Source organism: Euprymna scolopes, chromosome 7 (assembly GCF_053919585.1).
Source record: "Euprymna scolopes isolate OS-2025 chromosome 7, ASM5391958v1, whole genome shotgun sequence".
Taxonomy (NCBI): domain Eukaryota; kingdom Metazoa; phylum Mollusca; class Cephalopoda; order Sepiida; family Sepiolidae; genus Euprymna; species Euprymna scolopes.
In genome coordinates, this window is record NC_136488.1 from 81,372,959 (window position 1) to 81,395,441 (window position 22,483).

General features: G+C 31.1%; 2 protein-coding genes across 9 annotated transcripts in view; one reads left to right on the top strand and one right to left on the bottom strand.

Moving 5' to 3' along the window:
- LOC145279801 (large ribosomal subunit protein eL30-like) overlaps positions 1-22,483 on the bottom strand; it is a 145,251-nt gene that overhangs the window by 120,331 nt on the left and 2,437 nt on the right. The window contains exons 3-5 of one of the 2 annotated variants that reach the window (XM_080131142.1): positions 18,866-19,008; positions 10,639-10,769; positions 9,989-10,065 (exon numbers count right to left, since the gene is read on the bottom strand). In XM_080131142.1, the coding sequence (XP_079987268.1) occupies positions 10,013-10,065; positions 10,639-10,769; positions 18,866-19,008 (327 nt within the window). In that variant the 3' untranslated portion in view covers positions 9,989-10,012. Of the gene's footprint in view, positions 1-9,983; positions 10,066-10,638; positions 10,770-18,865; positions 19,009-22,483 lie in introns of those variants that run through there. The other variant, XM_080131143.1, reaches the window with a different exon arrangement.
- LOC145279798 (uncharacterized protein C8orf34 homolog) overlaps positions 1-22,483 on the top strand; it is a 106,156-nt gene that overhangs the window by 64,944 nt on the left and 18,729 nt on the right. For 6 of the 7 annotated variants that reach the window (XR_013868454.1, XM_080131132.1, XM_080131131.1 and 3 more), the window contains 3 exons: positions 1,593-1,728; positions 5,239-5,341; positions 8,514-8,540. Coding sequence is in view for 6 of the 7 variants with exons in the window: in XM_080131132.1 (XP_079987258.1) it covers positions 1,593-1,728; positions 5,239-5,341; positions 8,514-8,540 (266 nt within the window). In the remaining variant the exon portion in view is untranslated. Of the gene's footprint in view, positions 1-1,592; positions 1,729-5,238; positions 5,342-8,513; positions 8,541-9,680; positions 10,429-22,483 lie in introns of those variants that run through there. The other variant, XM_080131134.1, reaches the window with a different exon arrangement.

Sequence of the window (22,483 nt, forward strand, 5' to 3'; positions counted from 1 at the left end):
AAACACATTATTTCATTTCAACCGCCTTATTCTCTTCTCTATAAAAGACGGATGTTCAAAACAAAATAATAATCATGCCTTACCTAAGAATACAGGAATACTGGAATTCATAGTTCTAGCAGTACTAATTATTTTTTTCTATAGTTGGTATACCTATTCCGGAATATAGGTGTAATTAGAAAGTGAACACAATCAATTTCATATAAAAACCTGTATATTAACCTTTTCACATGTAAGTTTCCTGCTTTTAAACACACTTCCCTTCTTTTATGAATAATTAATTTTATTATTAAAAGTCATATCAATATTAAATAAGTTTTTCCTTTCAACATACACTTCTAACCATGTCTTTAATTAACAATAACTTTATTGAATTTATTTCACAAATCAAAAAAAAAAAAACAGCATTTTCTTTTTCATTTTTTCCTATTGAGTTCACACATTTTTTCACTTATAAATACTTTTATTACAAAAAAGTTACTTCTCACAAAAATAATCAGTGATTTTTTTTCATTTGCTTAATTTGTTTCTTAATACTTGTAATTATTTTGCATCACCACCTAAACAAAAAAAAAGTACAATTATTTGAAATAAAATATGTATGAAATACGTTTATAAGCCAATTACAATGCAATATTATGTAAAATAAACACATATTTATTTTAATAAAATAAAAGTATGCATCAAGTGCACTTGAAAGCCAAATCACAACGTAATATTAGGAAAATAAACAAATATTTTACTTGTTTGAAATTTATAACATAAATATATTTCGGAGCTAAACTCCATCCTCAGTATGTTGTTTTCTTTCTTTTCATGTTGTAAATTTGGAGAAAGAAAAGTCTGTTTGTAAAGAGCTGCGCATTGTATCTCAACAGTTTTGAAATGTTGGAACAGTGCGTGACGTCAATTTTGCATTGTTCCAACATTTCAAAAAACAACCGCTCAGATATAATGTGCGGCTCTTTACAAACAGACTTTCTCCAACCTTACAACATGGTAAGAAAGAAAAAAATAATAAAATAAACAAATGTATAAAATTCTGATGATAGCATATAAACGAATAAATATTTACTTTACATAAAATATTATGTAAAATAAATATTTATTTGTTTATAATTAATTTGGCTTATAAATGTATTTAATACATATTTTATTTTAAAATTTAAACCAATGCTTATATGATGAAAACAACATTGACTTATTCATGCACAATTTATGCACATACTTGTGATATGTTGACATTAGCATATTTACTAATTTTACAAGTGTTTTTACTTCAAATTTCATATATGGCATCGTTTCTCGCTCCTTCGGAAGTTTTTTTTTTTTTTTTTTTTTTTTTTTTAAATTTAATTTTTCCAATTTTAGCATCGGTAAAGTTTTCTGGTTATTTTAATGAAACTTACTTCTTCACTCTTAATTAAAAATCTCATATTTATTTAAAAAAGGTTTTAAATAATTTTTTCTATTTCACCCAGGAAATGCCAGGACCATAGTCCTACTAATATTGAATATAAATTTGTATCAATTTTTTTTTTTATTTAAAAAAAGTATCCCTTTTTTTTTTCTTTTTTTTTTTTTTGCATTAGCCAAGAGCCTATTAGAACCAATTCACCAATCACGAGTCACCTACGATCATCAGCTTCGCGCCTGTCTGCCTCAATTCCATCGATATCCGGTACAAATCTATCCATCAACAACAGCTTATCATTCAGAGAAGAAGAGGTAAAACAGAATATTTTCCATTCTTTAATACAAGGTCTGCCATAATGTAATTTATTAAACTCACCATATCTGTCTCCATATTTTCAAACACTTTCTCTTCCGAAACTAAAAGTGCAGAGCGGCGCTAGATGCCTCAAATGATTGGATGTTTATGGACCGTTCTTTTATTGGTCTTTAGCCAGTTAAAATGGTTTTTAAGGGGTCAAAATTGAAAAAGTCATTGTACATTCATTTTTTTAATCAGTTCATATGCGTGTCACGTTCATACAGTGATAACTTCACCAGCTTTGAATGCTACAGTTTTGGTTTCAATTTTAGCTGATGGCACCAAAATACTTTTTTTTTTTTTTTACTTTTGAAATCATGACTATAATTATATATACGAAATCTGGACAAATTAAAATATCATATTTAAGCATATTTTACAACCGGGCAACCCCCCTTCCTTGCTAGTTACATGATATAATGTTATTTAAATATAATAAATGTAACATGAAACAAATCTACAACTGCAATATCGAAACTGAGGGTTCACTTTAGTTTTTTTTTTTTTTTTTTAGTTTTTTTTTTTTTTTTAACATAAAATATGATGTTTATTAAAGCTCTGTATGCTTTCCATTGAGTTCAATGCATTTTGCTAATCTTTAAGGATCTGGGCAACATATTTTGGCATAAAGTTCCAACAGCACTTGTATCAATGGCAGCTCAGATCTGATCCTTGACAACACTACCATTTATGGTTGCACATCTAAGACAGTAAACGACCAAGTTCTCTCCAATTCTCTCTCCTCTGATCTTGAGCACGTAGTACAATGGGGAAAGGAGTGGCTGGTTACTTTTAATGCATCTAAAACCAAGCTTCTCTCTTTACATCATCAACATTCTAATCCACATTTGGCATCAATTGAAATGAATGGCTCTCGTCTTCAGGAGGCCTCAAGTTTTGACAAGCTTCTGGGCTTGACCATTACTCCTGATCTTAAATGGAACACGTACATCAAATCTGTTGCCAAGGCCGCTGGAAAAATGGGTGGGATCTTTTTATCGATTCGGTAAATATCTCACTGCTGATGCTATTCTCTATCTATATAAGAGCCAGGTACGTCCAAAGATGGAATACTGTTGCCACATCTGGGCAGGAGCTGCTAGAAAGGACTTGTCCTGCCTTGATAGAGTTCAAAATAGACTTCGTAGCCTCGTAGGAGATGTCCTTTTCTCTTCCCTGCAACCTCTATCTCACAGAAGAGATGTTGCGAGTTTGTCTCTGATGTATCGTTATTTTCATGGAAAGTGTTCAACTGAGCTTCAATCTATGGTCCCCCCTCGCCAAACTTTCACAAGAAACACTCGTTTAGCTGTAAACACTATCAATAATTCCCCCCACTCTTTATCGGTGCCTAAACCTAAACGTAGATTCCATGAACAAAGCTTCTTTCTTAGAACTGCACGCCTGTGGAATTGTCTTCCGTTTTCCTGCTTTCCGGCTGACTACAATATGGTTGTGTTCAAGTCTAAAGTAAATAAGTTCTTGATGAGCCGTTCCATATAAGTTATCAAATTTACCAAATTTTCATTACTAATGATTACTATATTGTCCAATTTCTACTGTACACTCTTTAACCCTTATCCTTGAGTGGCCTCTGGGCCTTGATAATGTGGTGATGCCTATGTAAAAAAAAAAAAAAGGTGGAACGATAAATTTGTCACCCTAAAGAAAACAACACTACAGTTTTATTTTAAAACTTTCATTAAAAAAAAAATCAGTTGTGGTAGAGCTTACATCTATTCAATGTAGCCGCCTTCATCCTCAATCACCACCTTGGTACTGATCTGGAACTGGGAGCATGCTTTTTCCACGAGCGCTGGCAGGAGCTCGGCCAATATTTGGTGGATGGTGGCGATAAGAACACTGGCAGGCACATAAGTACCTTTGTGTGAAATTTCATAAAAATCATCCCAGCTAATTTGGAGTCCATAGGGAAAAACTCACACACACACACACACACACACACACACACACACACAGAGTTCCTTTCATATAATGGTAGAGAAAAGAAAGAGTATATTTTGCACATACTGCTGTCTAGTTCCAATAGTTATAGTCAAGTCAAAAGATATATAGAAAAAGAAATAAAATCAAAAGGATGTAGTGTTTATCTGATATATGCAATGGTAAACTTCCATCTAATATAAATACCAGTATTTATATATAGATAATTTAATCCCAACCGGATAAAAAAGCTCAATATGCAATAGAGAGTAGAGCTTATTATAAGAGAAAGAAAATTAAAACTGTAAGTTGAAATTTACAATCAAAATTTATTGTTCGACTGAATACTCCAAAAAATTTACAAAGTCTTTATTCCGCGGAGTAAATTTTTTTTTTTTTTTTTTTTTGGAGTATTCAGTCGAACAATAAATTTTGATTGTAAATTTCAGCTTAGTTTTAATTTTCTTTCTCTTATTTCAAAAGTTCAATGATAATTTCAAATACGGTCGGGAGAAGAAATAAACCCATCATGTGTTTTTATAAACGTCGTCTTTGTGTTGTAATTCTACCAAAAGGTAAAGTGAAAATTGTCATTATATGCCTTGTATATCATGTGTTTTAAAATGTCTTTACATACACGTCTCGACATCACATATCTACAATGTGAACACTAAGACTGTCTGAACACTGTTTCCTCACTCTAAGAGCTTCTATTACACTTCTAAGTATGAACATTTTATATATATGAATCACTTCATAACACGAACACAGAACGCAGCAACATCCCCCTTTATAAGACTCTCCAAGACTCACTTTTAACAAAGAACAATAACAACGAATAATAACAACAAAAACAATAATAATGAAAAACCATTATATAACATTCAGTCGAACAATAAATTTTGATTGTAAATTTCAACTTAGTTTTAATTTTCTTTCTCTTATTTCAAAAGTTCAATGATAATTTCAAATACTTGATTTTTGCTCAGAGATTAAATTTCTATGATTTTTGGAATATATCTTTGTTTTGTCACGGGTACACACATCATACAGATTTTTCTTTATTTTTTAATATAGGAGGGAATTCTGAACAAGGACCCTTGTATTATTTTAGATTAATCCAGATAAAGAACATAATCAATCTCAGCTTTTGAAAGAGATTTGAACTTCTAAAGGAAAGTATAATTATAGAAAGAATAAATATTGTCCACCCTTAAAAATTTGGCGATGAAAGGAAGATAATCTCCTATCAATTTTTATTAGAGTTGCTTCCCCTTTGTCAACCAATTTTTTTTTTTTCACAAATTCGAAACTAAAACCATAAAATAGATACTAACTCACAGAATACAAAAATATCTATAGAGCTAGTAACTTTTCTCTTTTCTTTTCCAAACAACAACCAACATGCCTGAAGACGGTCAAAGGACAATCCGACTGAAACGTTGCACAAATAACACACAAGATGAGAACAATAGTCTGATCAATACAAGTAATATGAAACATCTTTTTGTTTTTGCCAGAGTGTCAGCAACAGTCAGAATCTAATGGACCTAAAGACATCAAATCATGGTTGGAAGTATTCGGATGATTCAGATGGAAGCATTCTATCGACAAATTCTACACGTAAGCTCAATCATTTAAAATATCTTCCATGTAATAACGGCCCTGTCGGTGGGGCATTAGAATACGCCGACTGCCCCCCTGCAGAGGGTAAAAGTCCCTCAGTGGGGGTCCTGGATATGATCTTAAACTATATCCAGTGGTGAGGCCCCAGCTTGTGGGCTTTGGGGAATGTGGAGCCACCCTTGCTCCCAGGTCCACTCTGACCCGGAGTGGTAGTACCTGTTAGGGTCCCAACTATGGGTTAAATAGAAACCGACGTGAAAACAACAAATATATTCTATTAAAAAAAGTTTTCTTCAAAATCTTTGGATTCGGCATTAAATAACCCGAAAAGGGTTGATATGCCGTAAAACAAAAACAACCAACCAACCAATCCATGTAATAAAGTAATCTTAATTTTTTGCCTCCATCTACAGTTCCAATCGGAAAACAACTGACAAGTTGTGTTACAGGAAAAAGGGCTGTCCCCTTTTCTGTAAGTAAGAAAAACTTTAGATCAGTGGAAAATGAGATTAGGATAAGCCGAGACTCGAACTTTGTAAGCAAGGTTCAAAGATAGATTCAGAAAATGGAATGTTAGAATTTGGCTATTGTTAAATTTCATATAAAATAGTTTAGAGTTTGGAGTGGAATTTTAACATAGCAAAGAAGTGGTTTGTTTGTAAAAAGAATTTAGTTGTTCATTCTTTTATGGAAATTGAATTAAAAAGGTCAGCAAAAAAATAATGAACAATACAATTTAAAAATCTATTGAAAAATAGGTTAGTGAGAATTCTTTGTCTGCAGAAGTGTGTTTTGGAAACGTATGTTTAAGCCATGTGAGTCGATCACGTTTAGAGCCATACATATGATGTCATAGCAGAAAGGGAATTTCTCAATATAGAAGCTAGGATTAGCAGATTAGTGAGAGTCGGAAATCAAGGCAGTTGGGCAGACAGATTCGAGCAGCCAGCAAAGGCAGTCAGAGGGGGGGTCCCTTTAGAAGCGAAGGGAGAACATTTAACCATGTAGAAACGAATTTGAATTCCTGACTGCAATCATCATTTCGATCGGTCAAATGGAATAAAAGAACATCATCGATTTTTGTAACTGTTGTCTTCGTGTCGTCATTCAACAATTGAAGGTAATGTGTTAATCATCTTATTTGAACTTTGTATAAAACCATTCCGAAGTAATGTCATCTCTCTTCTCTCTTTCCCCTTCATCATTGTTATATACATGTCTGCCGTCTCTCCAACATGAATGTACCCATCATCTCTCCAATATGACTCCGGCTATACAACGGTTGGATCATTCTACTGCTCCAGAAGGCATCTAACTTCTGACGCAATCCTCTACTTGTATAAGAGCAAAATATATCCTAAAATTGAAGCACTATTGCCATATCTGGGGGAGGAGGTGCTTAGAGCACTCTTTCCTGCCTTGAGAGGGCTCAAAACTGTCTTAGAAACCCAATAGGTGATGTCTGTTTCTCCTGCTTGCAACCACTTTCTCACAGAAGAGCTGTTTCAAGTCTATCTCTGCACTATCGTTATTTTCATATTCACAACAAACGCTCATCTAGCTACAAACACTACCTGAACCTAAGTCTAAAGGTAAATTTCATGAACAAAGTTTCTTTCTTAGAGCTACCCACTTGGTGAACTCTTGATCGCAGGTTTGCTTTCCAGCTGACTATAACAATCATTTTTAAGCCCAATGTAAACAATTTTACCCAATTTCCACCACTACCTATCATTATGCTGTTGTCTCAACTGGCCACCTGACACATTGGAATGAAAATGAAAATGGCACTAACCCTATACTGCTGCATTTTTTTTTTAAATTGCTTTTTCACTTTAAACAAGGCACAGTGCCATTTGATGTAGGAAACTACTATTTGGAACATAATTTGCAGGGAGTTGAGCAACATATCTTTCCATTACACGTAAACTTCTGCATATCAGTGAAATCAGGGACCCGAGAGGGAATTTCAAAATCTAGCAGTTCAAGGGAAGAAATATGCGGTTGGGCTTTGTCGTGGAGGAGAATTGGGCCTTTTTTTTTTTTTTTTTGGACTAATGCTGGGTGTTGTTGTCGAAGTTTGTGGTGCATTTCATCCATTTGGTGACCGTACTTTTCCGCCGTAATGGTTTCGCCTGTATTCATATCACTAGTGGCTGAGACCAGTCGTAGACCACCAAACAGTCAGCATGACCTTCTTTTGGTGCAACTCTGGCTTTCAGGAAATGTTGTGGAGCTTCGTCGGCATCTAACCAGAGCTGAGTATCATCAGTTGTTGTGAAGAACCCACTTTTCATTGATAGTCACAACCCAGTTGAGAAACTGGTCATTCTTATTACGTAAAGGACGGGAAGATGACATTTCATAAGTGTTTCTTTTGGTTGTCATTAAATTCGTAAGGCATCCATTTATCAAGTTTGTCTTTCCAATCCGTCCCAAAGTGGTTGGAAATTGTCATATGCATACTTCTAATTCAGAAACAAGTCCTTGAACATGGATTGGCTTCGACTAAGGCTCTTAATTGATTGTTGTTATCAGCTGGCTGACAACTATGCTCATCATTTTGAAGACTCATCACCGCCATGAAATTTCTTTTGTGCTGTGCATTCAGTAGATTCCTGGACCAAATGCTTCATTAATGAGTTTCAGCTTAGCTTGAATTGAAATAAAATTGTGAATTTGTTGCTACCCCCCCCCCATTTTGTATTCAACTTTCTGAAAAGAAGACAATTGTTTTAAAACAATTGAAGTGAAAACGCTCTTTAAAATGATTATAAAGATATAACAAAAACTTGTTTGAAATCTAAATGAAACATTCTGTAAGAACTTCTTAATCTAATATTAGAAAGCTTTCTGGCATTGAGGGATGTGTGTAGTGGTGGGACTTTGCTGCTTATCAGGGGAGGGGATATTTATGTTCATACTTACTCATTCTCTCCTTTATTACACACCGGCTTCCATTCTCTCATGGTATTGTCTTTAATCAAATTGATTCTTATCCCTGAGAGGCTTTTGGCTCTATATGACGACTCAGTATTTAAAAAATAAATAAAATAAAATTGACATGTTAATGTTTAAATTTGAAGAGATTTTTTGAAAGTTTTAATTTCCAAATTTTAATATATAAATGTAAAATCTTTAACTGTACAATCTTTTCTAATCTTAACAGATCGAAGAGCAAGGAAATTCCCAAAAGGTAATGCAGTTTCTATAAAATATATTTGTTTATACCCTATTACAAAGTTTTTGTAATTCAGTTGAAGTTCTCAGAAATCATTCCTTAATCTATGTAAGAGATATATACGATATTCAAATAAAGTTCTTTTACCCCTGATTTAGTAAAGAAGTTGAGAACAATTTCGCGCTTCCACACTGATCATTTAAATGTTATATCTTTGATCTCACTGGATTATTCAGCTTCATGCTGTTATTGAATGTAACATCACTTGAAGTAGGTGCACCATTCCTAGACCACTTGACTATTTTTATTGTTCATTTTTCCTGGGCAATCATGTTAAGAGTTACTCCCCTTGCTTGGTAAATTAAAGGATTATTCTAACTTATTTGTTAAAGTTGATACAAATTCTTTATAGGCTTGTTAAATATCTTAAAAGTTGTCATTAATTTAGAAGTAAACTATACTAATTGGGGATTTAAATTTGATAGCTATAATTTAACATTTGTTCACAGCACTACTTATAAAAGTAGAAAAATTCAAATTCCTGTACAAGTCTCTTCCAACTGGTACAAAACACTAGAATATTCAACACTGCAAGCCAAGCAGAGCTTTTCCATTCCTATAAGAGTTAATTTCTGATGGAACTCACCTGACATGTCTGGTCCAAAACATACAAGCTCAGTGCAGATTTGTCAGGCACTAATAGACGCAATGCAAGCCTCATTCTCCGCGTCTACTGGAGTGGAATTTTGACATAGCAAAGAAGCTTAAGTGTTATACTACCCAGTTGATTTAATTTGCCTTGACTTATAAATTACTAAACTTTCACCATGTTGATACAAACACTAATATTCTTAGTGCCACTGGGCATATTTAGAGAAAGTAACTTTTTACATTTAAAATGTAATGGCTATTTTTAATATAAAAGTAAAGATTTTTAAGGAAATCAAAATAGAATAGTGGTAGTGACTAAAAGTCAGCTATTATAGGCATACTGCAGAGTACCTGAAATAAAGATTTTGAGTAATAAAAATCAAGTTTTTTTTTTTTTTTTTACTAGCTCCCCTGATGCAAGTCAGGAACAATGCAAATCTCAAAAGCATTTGCTAAAGTGTAACTTTTTTTTTTTTTTTTTTAATTCCAAAAATTTCTTTGCAGGTGGATACTAGTAAATCGGAAGAACCAATGCTTCTTGTCTACACAAAGAATGGATGAACAATCTTCCAACTCAGTCTTTGTCAAAATTTAAGATCCAAAGGGGGGGGGTACTATGTGCATCATCAAAACATTCCAGAAATTGTAAAATTTTAAAGATTAAAAATTATTAATAAAATCTTTGTTTTGGAGACTTCTTTTTTTCAATGCATTAAAAAAAAAAAAAAAAAAAAAATCAGTTTCAATTCGAAATCCAAATAAATTGCATAGAGAAGAGATATATATAACACAAGAACGGATGTTATTTAAAATTTTTTTATTTCTTTAATATTCCATTAGTTAGAGGCAACCTGTTCTGTAGGCATGCTGCGGATAATGTCGGAATCACCTGAAACGAAAAGTAATTAAAAGTTAGCTATGACCAGAATAAAACTTAGAAATCCACTCACAAGTTAAAACAAGGGTTGTTGTCACTGCTTATAAAGGTCACTTGAGGATAATGGTTAATGAGTGTCAGACAAGACAGTGGGGATTGGTAATTGTGGAAATTGGGTAGCGTTTTTTTTTTTTTTTTTAATATAAAGACAGCTTAACAGCAACACATAAGGTAAATTGCTGGCAGTAGCTAGACAAGTTTAGTCACACTAGCAACCTTTCTCATATCTTGATGCAGGAGTGAATGCATGTTAATCTTAGTATGCAAGCAAGGTACAATACTGGGCAACGGGAGAAAAAAAAAAAAAAAATGAAACTGCCAAAATAATTTATTTTGGAACCAGAGTTAATTGTGAATCATCAAACACTATACAACATTTAAATTGCTCCCTTTAATTATTTTTACTTGGGTATTCAATTTAAAAATAAAATTTACATCTAAACAAAGAGGTATTACATGAAAATAGCATTAAAGTTTTTACATTTTTATTACTGTTAAAAAAAAAAAAAAAAAAAAAATGCCCACCTGGATCTGTGATACTGAGGGTGCACACTCTGAAGTATTTTCCACAAGCTGTTCCCAAATCAATGTTATTGCCATTGTAATGATGGACACCAGTTTTGGCCAACATAGCATAGTATTCAACTTCGCTTTTCCTACAAGAGAAAATGCAACATTTTAAATTACATAAGTGCTCATTTTATAGTATAAATTTGGTGAGAGCAATTGAATACTTTAAGTATTTCTAACAAAGTTTTCCCCAAACTTGACATTTAATCTTCTAAAGGCCAATGTAATGTATGCAATTTTTTTTTTTTTTTTTTTATTGGTATTGCTCTGGATAAATATCTAAAACAAATAAAAATTTTTTATTAGACCCTAAGTTGATGTACATTTTGCCAAAGAATACCACTACATTTATTAAATTTATGTAGTAACTTTTTTTTTTAAAGGAAAAAAAGCAAACTCATTCCTCAAGAAATCCATAAAAATTTATGTTCAGAGAAGAATAGGCTGGGCAGAAAAAAAGTTTTAACAAAAAAGTTATTCAATTGTCTTGGGTAATGCCAGGTAATCAAATAGACCCCAGAAGATTTAAGCAAGGCATGTGCTAGCTTCATTTATTTCTATTTTTCAACACTAAAGTTTAGCTTTGAACACTGTACATTATGTCAAATAATGGGAAGAAGTTCTCAGATATGAAAGCCGTCTTATTCAGTTTTCATGGGATCTCATGTTCTAGTGAAAAATCTTGTCATTCAGCCTGGTTAAAAAAAAAAAAACTGGACACTATATGGTGTAAAAAAAATTATAAATACAAAATTCAAACTACCCATTTTATTCTCAAACCGTTAGAGAAGTAGTTAAAAATAATCAATTCAAACTGATAATCAGATTGATTCAGGAGTTAAAATGTAAGATATAGAATAAAAAAAAAAAATTTCTACAAATCCAATTTGCATGCAAGAAAAATAGTTCCTAAATTGCTTTTAGAAACTCATTCTCTACATCACAGGAGTGAGTGGGTGGTAAAGCCATGTCGTTCCCCCCTCACCACCACATTAACAAACAGATGATTTTAAGGCAACCAGAAATTTAATTTCTCTAAATATGAAGTTCAAAAAAGGACTACTTTTAAGCAAAAGACCCCAAACAGACATCAAATGAAAAGATATATTAAAAAATGGCATTTTATATAGTAATAACATTGGGATAAATATTTGCAGTCTAGTGAGATTATATATAAAAAGAAGCCTTTTAAAATTCTGTATGCAAATGTATAGTACCCCCCCCCCTCTCTGTCGTATTGAAAATTAAATGGCACAAGACTTATCCACCTTTTAACCAGTTGAATCAGCATTGTGTCCAAGTTTGGGATTCTGAGTGAATTTGAAGAATTCAAGACACTGTCAGGGCAGGCATTTAAATCAACGGAGGATTCCTCTTTGTGTAATTACTTGGACTCTTGAAAAAGAAATCAACACTGTAATAATTGAAAAAGACTTCATCGTGACCCCTTTAAGGAGCTCCGAAGTCAAACAAAATACTGTAGGTACAAACATGAAATATATCTATAAATTTTGTATTCCTATATGTCATCCTTAAAAACCTTCATACTTTTGGCATTTATTAATTATACACACAATAAATCAATATTAATATCAGTAGATTTGTTTTATGTGCATTAACAGTCAAGACCCTCATACATTGACAAATTTAATGGAAATTTGAATGAAGCAAAAACCAAATTATATTCTTCTAAAAAGATTTAAAAAAACATGAAATTTTGCCTGGCAATTTTGATAGTAATGCCAAAAGAAATGTTTTTTCATCTTTTAGTTTTGCTTTAATAAAAGAGTAATGAAAAAAATTGTAAGAATACAAAATTGACTGATTCCAGTTTAATAGGCAATTCATCTTTCACTATTAGTATGTAAAATGGATTTCTTTTAATGTATTAAACTTAACTGTAACCATGCTGCCCCACCCCCAATTTTTTTTGCAATACTGTCAGGCAATTAACAGAAATTTTGATGTAGATTTGCATATTAATTTTAAGAATCAAAATGCAACAAGGCTGACAAAAAAATCGTCATATATATAAAACAAACTATGTCTTGTTTTTCAACCGGATCCAAGGTATATTTAGTATTAATTTTTTTGGAAAGAATTAATTTTTTATGCAATAACATTACCAAATATTTTACTACACAAAAATATGGGACTTGTACAGTTTAATAATAATAATAATAATAATAAAAAAGTTATATTGTACATTTTGCACTGAAGATCCGAGAGAAAATTTTTTTTTTTTACAGCAGAAAAAACGTTTTTATGAAAGCGTGTAGAAGGCGGAAATCTTGTGAACACGGTACGGGGAGATAATTTAAAGCGCAGACACTCCTTCCCCATCTCTAAATACTAGCTTTCTTCCTATAAAAAACTAGTACCAAATATACTATAAGATTGATAATTTACAGTTGCTCAATTTGGAGTTATCTCCCTTAGTTTTATAAATTTCATTTTAACTTCATGCACGTTTTATTCACCCTTCTCCAAAATTGAATACAAAAATTTGTGATTGGCAAGTAGATTTTTAACCATGGGAAATAACTTCAAAAGTCTAAAAATTATATCGAAAGTATTCCAAATAAAATAAATTGGAACAAAATGCGTGGATGCAAAGCCATGACAACAAATCATTAATGAGGCAAAATTTTACAAAGCCAATTGGAAGTGACGTCTGACATTTTTAGCTACGGATGACGGAAACTGTATAAGAACTTTAAGAAGTTTTATTTAAACAGTCTTTATTTCTTTGAATATATTTATGAACTGTTTTATTCTTTTCAAACAAAAATAGAACTTTTATAATGGACCGTTTCCCAAACATCGAAATTTAAAAATTAAAGTTAATTTTGTAAAAAAAAGTTTTCCCTCCATTTATCACTTTGAAATTTTTATCAACAATAAAATAATTTTTAAAATAACATGATTTGACGGTGTAAATAATGAAGTAACCCTTCTAGAATTGTCGAGCTTGCTTTAGAGTTTGTCAGGCTTAACTGCAAGATTGCCATCAATTTCAAAAACTTAAGTCACGTTAGAAAAATCTCATTTCGAAAAGAAAAACCTAAAAAAAAAAAAAAAAAAAAAAAAAAAAAAAAAAAAAAAAAAAAAAACTTTAATTTTAAAATTTCGCTGTTTCGAAAACAGTCCATAATATATTTCATCATAAAAGTTCTATTTTTGTTTGATAAAAAAAAAAAAAGTGCTAGTGCACTTACTGATCCGCGCTATTTTTTTAAAATCATATTTCCAAGTTTAAAGTTTTGATGTTTTTTTTTTTATTCAATTGTAAGATTAAAGTATAGAATAGGTACAAAACACTCCCCATGTTAAGAATGGTTTTTTAAATAACATTATTTCCGCACAGATCAATAAGTGCACTAGTAGTGCACTCTGCACTACTACCGATAAAAAGAATAAAACAGTTCATAAATATTTAAGAAAACAAAACAGTCCATTAAGTTCAAATAAAGACTATTTGAATAAAAGGTTTGTTCTATAGTTTTGGTCATCCGTAGCTAAAAATATGTTGGACGTCACTTCTGCCAAATGGCTTTGTAAACAAAGACTAAAGGTGAATTTTACCCATTAATAATGTACCTATTATCCATGGACTAGGTGGGTCAGAATTTTTTTTTTTTTTTTTTTTTTACACCATTAACACAAAACAAATACAAAAAAAATCGTAATTTCTCTTTTTAAAGTGGGTTTGATTTCTATATGGAATATACTTCCAAAAACTATTATAAGTGTTTACAAAATGCATGCGCACGCTCATGCAGCCATTTTTTCTACGTTAATGAAGTGAATTTTATGAGTTAGATTTTTAAATTGGAGTTTATAAAAATTATTCTATTGGTTCAATGCAAAATTTTATGCTCTTTCCAATAAACCGAATATAATATTCTAGACAAGCGTTTTTTTTTTTTAATTCATCCCCATTAAAATGAAAATTTTCTCATCTATGGTTCATATATCACAAATTGAAGATAAAAGATCAATAAAAATAAAATAAGTTGATTTTTTCCTATTTCATTCAATGTTTTTTTTTAAATAGATATTAAAAAAAATTCATTGCATAAAGTAGTAATACACACGGACGAAAAAACGCTTTGGATAATCACAGATTTCAAGGTAGTTCTACTAAAATAGCCATATTTTTTAAACCAAAGCACTTCAAGTCTTCAAATTACTACTGTTTTGTTCGGAAATGAATATACTTTCAAATGAATTAATAAATATGAATGTACATTATATATTTTAAGAGTTTTAAGCAAATAAAGTGATAAAAATGTGAACGTCATAAAATGGCGTTTTCGGTAAGGTTTTGTAATGACCCCCCTGTTTTCTAAAGGTCCGTACCGTGATTGTATGAAGAATTTCGTCATGAAATTTGGGAACCAATCAGTAGAGGTGTTAATCTTAATACTGTCAAGTGTCCGAAATATTTTTGACCATTTCTTTTTTTGTTGTGTTAAAAATAAGACTTTAATATGACTAGTATCGAACATTTTGAAAAAAAAATTCTTCGGACACCCAGTAGTAAGTAAATCAATCTTTTTATTATCTTTATCAATTAAAAGTATTATTTTATGTTGAGTAGGACCGCGGTAATTGATAATTTAAAAGGACCTACCCGAAAAAAAAATTGTTTTTATTTCTCGAATTTGGTCAAATGAAGTACTAGCAGCAGCAGCAGCTCCAGCCTGTAGAATCAGCCATAGCACAGCACAGTGTATAAACAACACGCGTTCTTTAATTTTTATTCAAGAACGAATTAAGAAAAACATGAAAATATGAATATAAATGTTCTTATATGTTTAATTAGAGCTATTTTGTTATCAGAATAACATTAGTTTAGAACTATTCGGTTTTCAGAATGTATAATAACAATCCCAACCAATTCGGCATTATGAATCTGTAGCACTCAGAATCTTTGGGAAAAATCGCCATTGCAAATTTGACACCCCTAAGACAAAACTGCGAATAAAATATAAAAAAAATCGTAATTTCTGTTTTTAAAGTGGGGTTTTTATTTTATTTATGGAATATACTTCCAAAATAAACTATTAAAGTTGTTTCAAACATAATAAAAATATTATTTCTTATTTGTTAAAAAACCGTGTTGACAAAATATCCGCTCGCGGTGATTGAATACGCGGACATTCATTGAATCTGTTGCAATTTCTCACATTTCTCATCAAATTTAAAAACATGGTTAAAAAAACAAAATAAACTTTTGTAGATTGCATGCACTTTTATTCTTTAAATTAGTTTTGAACAGCGAATTAAAACAATGTTTTACTGCGAACAGCCACAAATGTTTTTTTTCAAAATCAAAATAAGTATCAAAATCTCGTTTATACATAGATTCGAAAAAGTTGTCAAAAAACAAATATATAACAAATAAATGTTATCAAAGGCAAGATAAGTTACTTTTCTACCTAACTGGATAATTTTCTAGTGTTTTTATTTAATGTAACATGTTTATTCAGCTCGAAAAACGTACAGTGTTTACCGATGTATTGGAAAATTAAAAATGGTGCCCGGCCCGACTCTTTGACACGGTAAGTTTGAGAAAAGGAGTTAAAAATAAAAAAAAACTATACAAAATACTGTTAAAAACTCACCGAATATATGTCTGTCACATGTCACGGTAACATATATTGAGCGAGTTTCTAGCAGTATTTTGTCTACTTTTTTATTTTTAACTCTTTTCCACAAACTTAGCGTTTCAAGAGTCGGGCGGGCGCCATTTTAAATTTTCCAAAACATCGGTAAACACTGTTTTCAAGCTGAATAAACATGTTACATTAAATAAAAACACTAAAAAATTATCCAGTTATGTAGAAAAGTAACTTGCTTTTGATAATATTTATTTGTCATATATTTGTTTTTTGACAACTTTTTCGAATCTATGTGTATAGTAATACAAACCCTCAAAATCTATATCAATATTCTTGAAATTTTAAAAGAAAACACATCAAACTACAATTAGGAAGCTTTTTATTTCGTTATTTTTTTTTTCTACTTATTAAGCGAAAGATATTTTTACAACCTGCTCCAGCGTAGTATAAACGGCCTATGGAATTAACACCTTCAACCTCGAAAATAGAAATCAACAAATTTTTGAACGCTCTCTTTGAAAAAAAGCTCTCTTAACTTCACCTCTAATACAAATTATGTGTGGCAAGTCTCCTCCTAAAATACTCTTTAACCCTAACAATAACACTAAGTTCGAGTGGCAAGCCCCCCCCCCCCAACAAATTTATGGAATTTTCTTTGAAATTTCGCAACGCAGTTTCTTATTAAATTAAAACTAAATATAACATTTTCTGACTTATTTACCTGTCGAATACACACACATATATATATATCTTTCTGTAAAATATTTATTTGAAATGGAAACGGCATTTTGCAGTTAGGACAACAAAACAAAAATGAAGTAACGGTTCGTATTCCTAAAACACTCTTTAACCCTAACAATAACACTAAGTTCGAGTGGCAAGCCCCCCCCCCCAAATAAAATACCTTTGTAAGCCACATACAAGCATCTAAAACAAACAAACAAAAAATAGATCCTTCCTTAAAGAAAAATATACATGAAAATAAATTGGTTAACTGTCCTAAAATGCTAGAATGGCCAGGAAATGGTGAATTATTTTACATTAAATTTTTGTGAAACTAACCGCTCCCCCCTCTAATATTGTTTTTGTTAGCTTTGTCTCTGTCAAGTTTTCAGTATGTTCACACATAATTTTCCTTAGCCCCTACAATTAATTCAAAGTCCGAATGGCAACCCTTCCCATATTCTCATTGCATAGAAACCCTCTTAAAACTACACATAATCATCTTATAAAAAAAAAAAAAAAAAAGTTAACTGCCCTAAAATGCTAGAATGACCTATATTAGGAAATTATTTTACATTCAATTCTAAAATAATTTGTTTATCTTTCATTAAAGTTTTTCATGGCATTTTATACATAATTTCCTAAAAAGGTAGAATCACATTTTGGAGGGGTGGTCAGAAGGAGTTGAGTGGGGTTAAACAGAAGGTGTTAATCTACAATAATACCAAAGAAATATTGTAATATATTCATTTTTAAATGGTCTTATGTTTAGATTTAAGTTTTTTGTACATAAAGCACATTACAATTCAACTTTGAGTTCTCCAACTTCTTTTCTGTTTATGGATACATGGCATTTTTAAGGAATTGCTGCATATTTATGCACATTTACTGCAGATTATTTGGAAACCATAAACTTTGGGAGATTTTCAGTTGCATATTCTGATTCCTTGTACAAAAATACACTTATATGGTAAATTTCATTTTTTAGTCTTGTGTTTTAACAAAGATATGACATTTTTACTGAAAAAGTAGTGTAAAAAATGTGACGAAACGCATATGGTCTTAAAGAGGGAAAAATATCCAAACGTGTGAGGCACAAAAATAGCCATAACTTCCTTAATTTTAATCAGATTTTAAAAATTTAAAAAGATTCTTTCTTAGCTCATCAATCTCTTTCTATGCATACCAATATTGAAATATTTCAAGCTATTTCAATGTTTTCATGTGTATTGCTACATAAAGAAAAATATTTTAAATCAAAAACTCATGGATTTTCTTTAAGAAGAAAAAAAATTTGTCGGGGAGTTTGTAAAAGTAAACTTATGAGTGAAATGTGATCATTTTTCAAGTACGGTGAGTGAGCCATATTGACTAACTGTAGTTGACAGCAAACATGTCAGAAATACAAAGGGGAGATAAGGCAGATGTCAGCAATAATTAGGCCTCCATATTTGTCAACTGAAAGGAGATAAATCCGCTCTGTGAACATCTGAGATTAGAATTTAAAAAGTACATGAATATAAAATATAAATATGGACAAATTCTTATAAATGAAGAATGGAAGTAACCATTGATTAGTATGTTTTATAGGCAAGTGATTTTTTGGAGTTTATATTTATTAGATTTGAAGTTAAAATTCGTTGAATTTCTTTAAATCTTTTTTTTAAAGAAAAAAAAAAAAAAAAAAAAAAAGGGGGGTTTAAATGACATTTTTCAAGCTTCGGAATATAGCGAGTCTAATTATTCAAATGTTTATCACTCATTTTTAATGGCGACATCCAAGCATGTTTATAAAGAGTGGCCTTTCTCATAATTTTAGGTGTACTACTTACCTGAGAGGAGGAGAGTTGTTGGCAATAATCACCAACTTAGCTTTACCCTGTCGCAGAGTTTTCAATGCTTGCTTGTAACCAAGGACATATTTGCCACTTTTCATCACCAACGCCAATCGAGAGTTGATGTTTTCATTAGCTTTCTTTAAAAAGAAAAAAAAAAATTTATCAGTAGTGCAATTGAAATCTTCATTTTAAAATGAAGATTTTATATATTTGAGATTCTATAGAATTGCAAGTTTCTGTAGAAATTAAATATTTCATTTAGATTGGCTACAAAGTCCCCATTCACATTACAAGTGTTGCCTCCTGCAGATGCCAAGCTGTCAGCTGAGTAGTGATCAAAGATCAGCGTCCTTCTGGGCGTGAACCAAGGATTGAAGTAAAGCTTGCACAGCAATTTCTAGCCTCTAACAGCATCTTGACTAGACTACAGTACATGGAAAATGAATAGCTGATGCTCAAAATATATGAACACTGACCTCTCCCTTAAAATTTTCAGTATTTATCAAACAATGATCACGGAATGTAATGAACCCATTATTATTTGATTCTATCTTAAGTGGAAATGTATTATTGTTTAAACAAAACTTCTTTTGGTTCAGTAGCAAAACATTTTTCTAGGAACATTACGAAATGTATTAATGAATTCGATAGAACTAGAAAAATTAATTTCTCGAACTACTGAGATCATTGAATCAAGCATTTAACATTTTCATACAAAAATTATTGCAAATAAAAATTAAAAGCACATTTTAGGCTTTCATGTTTAGACGACTGTTTTTGTTTGTACGAAGCCAGAATCTCGCTTTTGTGGGCGAATTAAGCTTTTTAGTACAAACAAGGTGTTTATTTAATTTAATCTTTGAAAGATTTTTTTTTTTTTTACAATGAATTTAAACTTACAAAGTTATAAAGAAAGCGGCTTTCAGAATAAGCAAATCCACCCAGAAACTTTAAACAGCACGGGCAGGATATATGTAAAAGTAGTAATACACACGGACGAAAAAACGCTTTGGATAATCAGATTTCAAGGTAGTTCTACTAAAATAGCCATATTTTTTAAACCAAAGCACTTCAAGTCTTCAAATTACTACTGTTTTGTTCGGAAATGAATATACTTTCAAATGAATTAATAAATATGAATGTACATTATATATTTTAAGAGTTTTGAGCAAATAAAGTGATAAAAATGTGAACGTCATAAAATGGCGTTTTCGGTAAGGTTTTGTAATGACCCCCCCCGTTTTCTAAAGGTCCGTACCGTGATTGTATGAAGAATTTCGTCATGAAATTTGGGAATCAATAAGAGGTGTTAATCTTAATACTGTCAAGTGTCCGAAATATTTTTGACCATTTCTTTTTGTCGTGTTAAAAATAAGACTTTAATATGCCGAGTATCGAACATTTTGAAAAAAAAATTCTTCGGACACCCAGTAGTAAGTAAATCAATCTTTTTATTATCTTTATCAATTAAAAGTATTATTTTATGTTGAGTAGGACCGCGGTAATTGATAATTTAAAAGGACCTACCCGGAAAAAAAAAAAAAAAAAAAAAAAAAAAAGTTTCTATTTCTCGTCAAATGAAGGTAATATTACTAGAAGCAGCAGCTACAGCCTGTAGAATCGGCCATAGCACAGTGTATAAACAAACACGCGTTCTTTAATTTTTATTCAAGAACGAATTAAGAAAAACAAAATGAAACAAAATGAAAACAATGAAATATGAATATAAATGTTCCTATGTTTAATTAGAGCTATTTTGTTATCAGAATAACATTAGTTTAGAACTATTCGGTTTTCAGAATGTATAATAACAATCCCAACCAATTCGGCATTATGAATTTCACATTTTTCGTCAAATTTAAAAACATGGTTAAAAAAACAAAATAAACTTTTGTAGATATATAGCTTGCATGCACTTTTATTCTTTAAATTAGTTTTGAACAGCGAATTAAAACAATGTTTTACTGCGAACAGCCACAAATGTTTTTTTTCAAAATCAAAATAAGTATCAAAATCTCGTTTATACATAGATTCGAAAAAGTTGTCAAAAAACAAATATATAACAAATAAATGTTATCAAAGGCAAGATAAGTTACTTTTCTACCTAACTAGATAATTTTCTAGTGTTTTTATTTAATGTAACATGTTTATTCAGCTCGAAAAACGTACAGTGTTTACCGATGTATTGGAAAATTAAAAATGGCGACCGGCCCGACTCTTTGACACGGTAAGTTTGAGAAAAGGAGTTAAAAATTAAAGAAAAAAAAACTATACAAAATACTATTAAAAACTCACCGAATATATGTCAGCCTATGTCACGGTAACATATATTGAGCGAGTTTCTAGTAGTATTTTGTTTACTTTTTTATTTTTAACTCTTTTCCCCAAACTTACCGTTTCAAGAGAGTCGGGCGGCGGGTGCCATTTAAAATTTTCCAAAACATCGGTAAAAACTGTTTTCAAGCTGAATAAACATGTTACATTAAATAAAAACACTAAAAAATTATCCAGTTAGGTAGAAAAGTAACTTGCTTTTGATAACATTTATTTGTTATATATTTGTTTTTTTTTACAACTTTTTCGAATCTATGTGTATAGTAATACAAACCCTCAAAATCTATATCAATATTCTTGAAATTTTAAAAGCAGTTAGAAAACACATCAAACTACAATTAGGAAGCTTTTTATTTCGTTAATTTTTTTCCCTACTTATTAAGCGAAAGATATTTTTACAACCTGCTCCAGCGTAGTATAAACGGCCTATGGAATTAACACCTTCAACCTCGAAAATAGAAATCAACAAATTTATGGAATTTTCTTTGAAATTTCGCAACGCAGTTTCTTATTAAATTAAAACTAAATATATAATATAAAGCCAATAATTATGAACCGCTCGCGCTAACAGTAAATATGAGTGATGAACGCTCTCTTTGAGAAAAAGCTCTCTTAACTTCACCTCTAATCCAAATTATGTGTGGCAAGTCTCCTCCTAAAACACTCTTTAACCCTAACAATAACACTAAGTTCGAGTGGCAAGCCCCCCCCTCCAACAAAATACCTCTGTAAGCCACATACAAGCATCTAAAACAAACAAACAATAGATCCTTCCTTAAAGAAAATACACATAAAAATAAATTGGTTAACTGTCCTAAAATGCTAGAATGGCCAGGAAATGGTGAATTATTTTACATTAAATTTTTGTGAAACTAACCGCTCCCCCCTCTAATATTGTTTTTGTTAGCTTTGTCAAGTTTTCAGTATGTTCACAATTTTCCTTAGCCCTACAATTAATTCAAAGTCCGAATGGCAACCCTCCACATAATCATCTAAAAAAAAAAAAAAAAAAAAAAAAAAAGCATGCATATTTTCCCATAGAAAAAAAACAGTTAACTGCCCTAAAATGCTAGAATGATCTGTAATAGGAAATTATTTTACATTCAATTCTATAATAATTTATTTATCTTTCATGGCATTTTATAATTTCCTAAAAAGGTAGAATCACATTTTGGAGGGGTGGTCAGAAGAGTTGAGTGGGGTTAAACAGAAGGTGTTAATCTACAATAATACCAAAGAAATATTGCAATATATTCATTTTTAAATGGTCTTATGTTT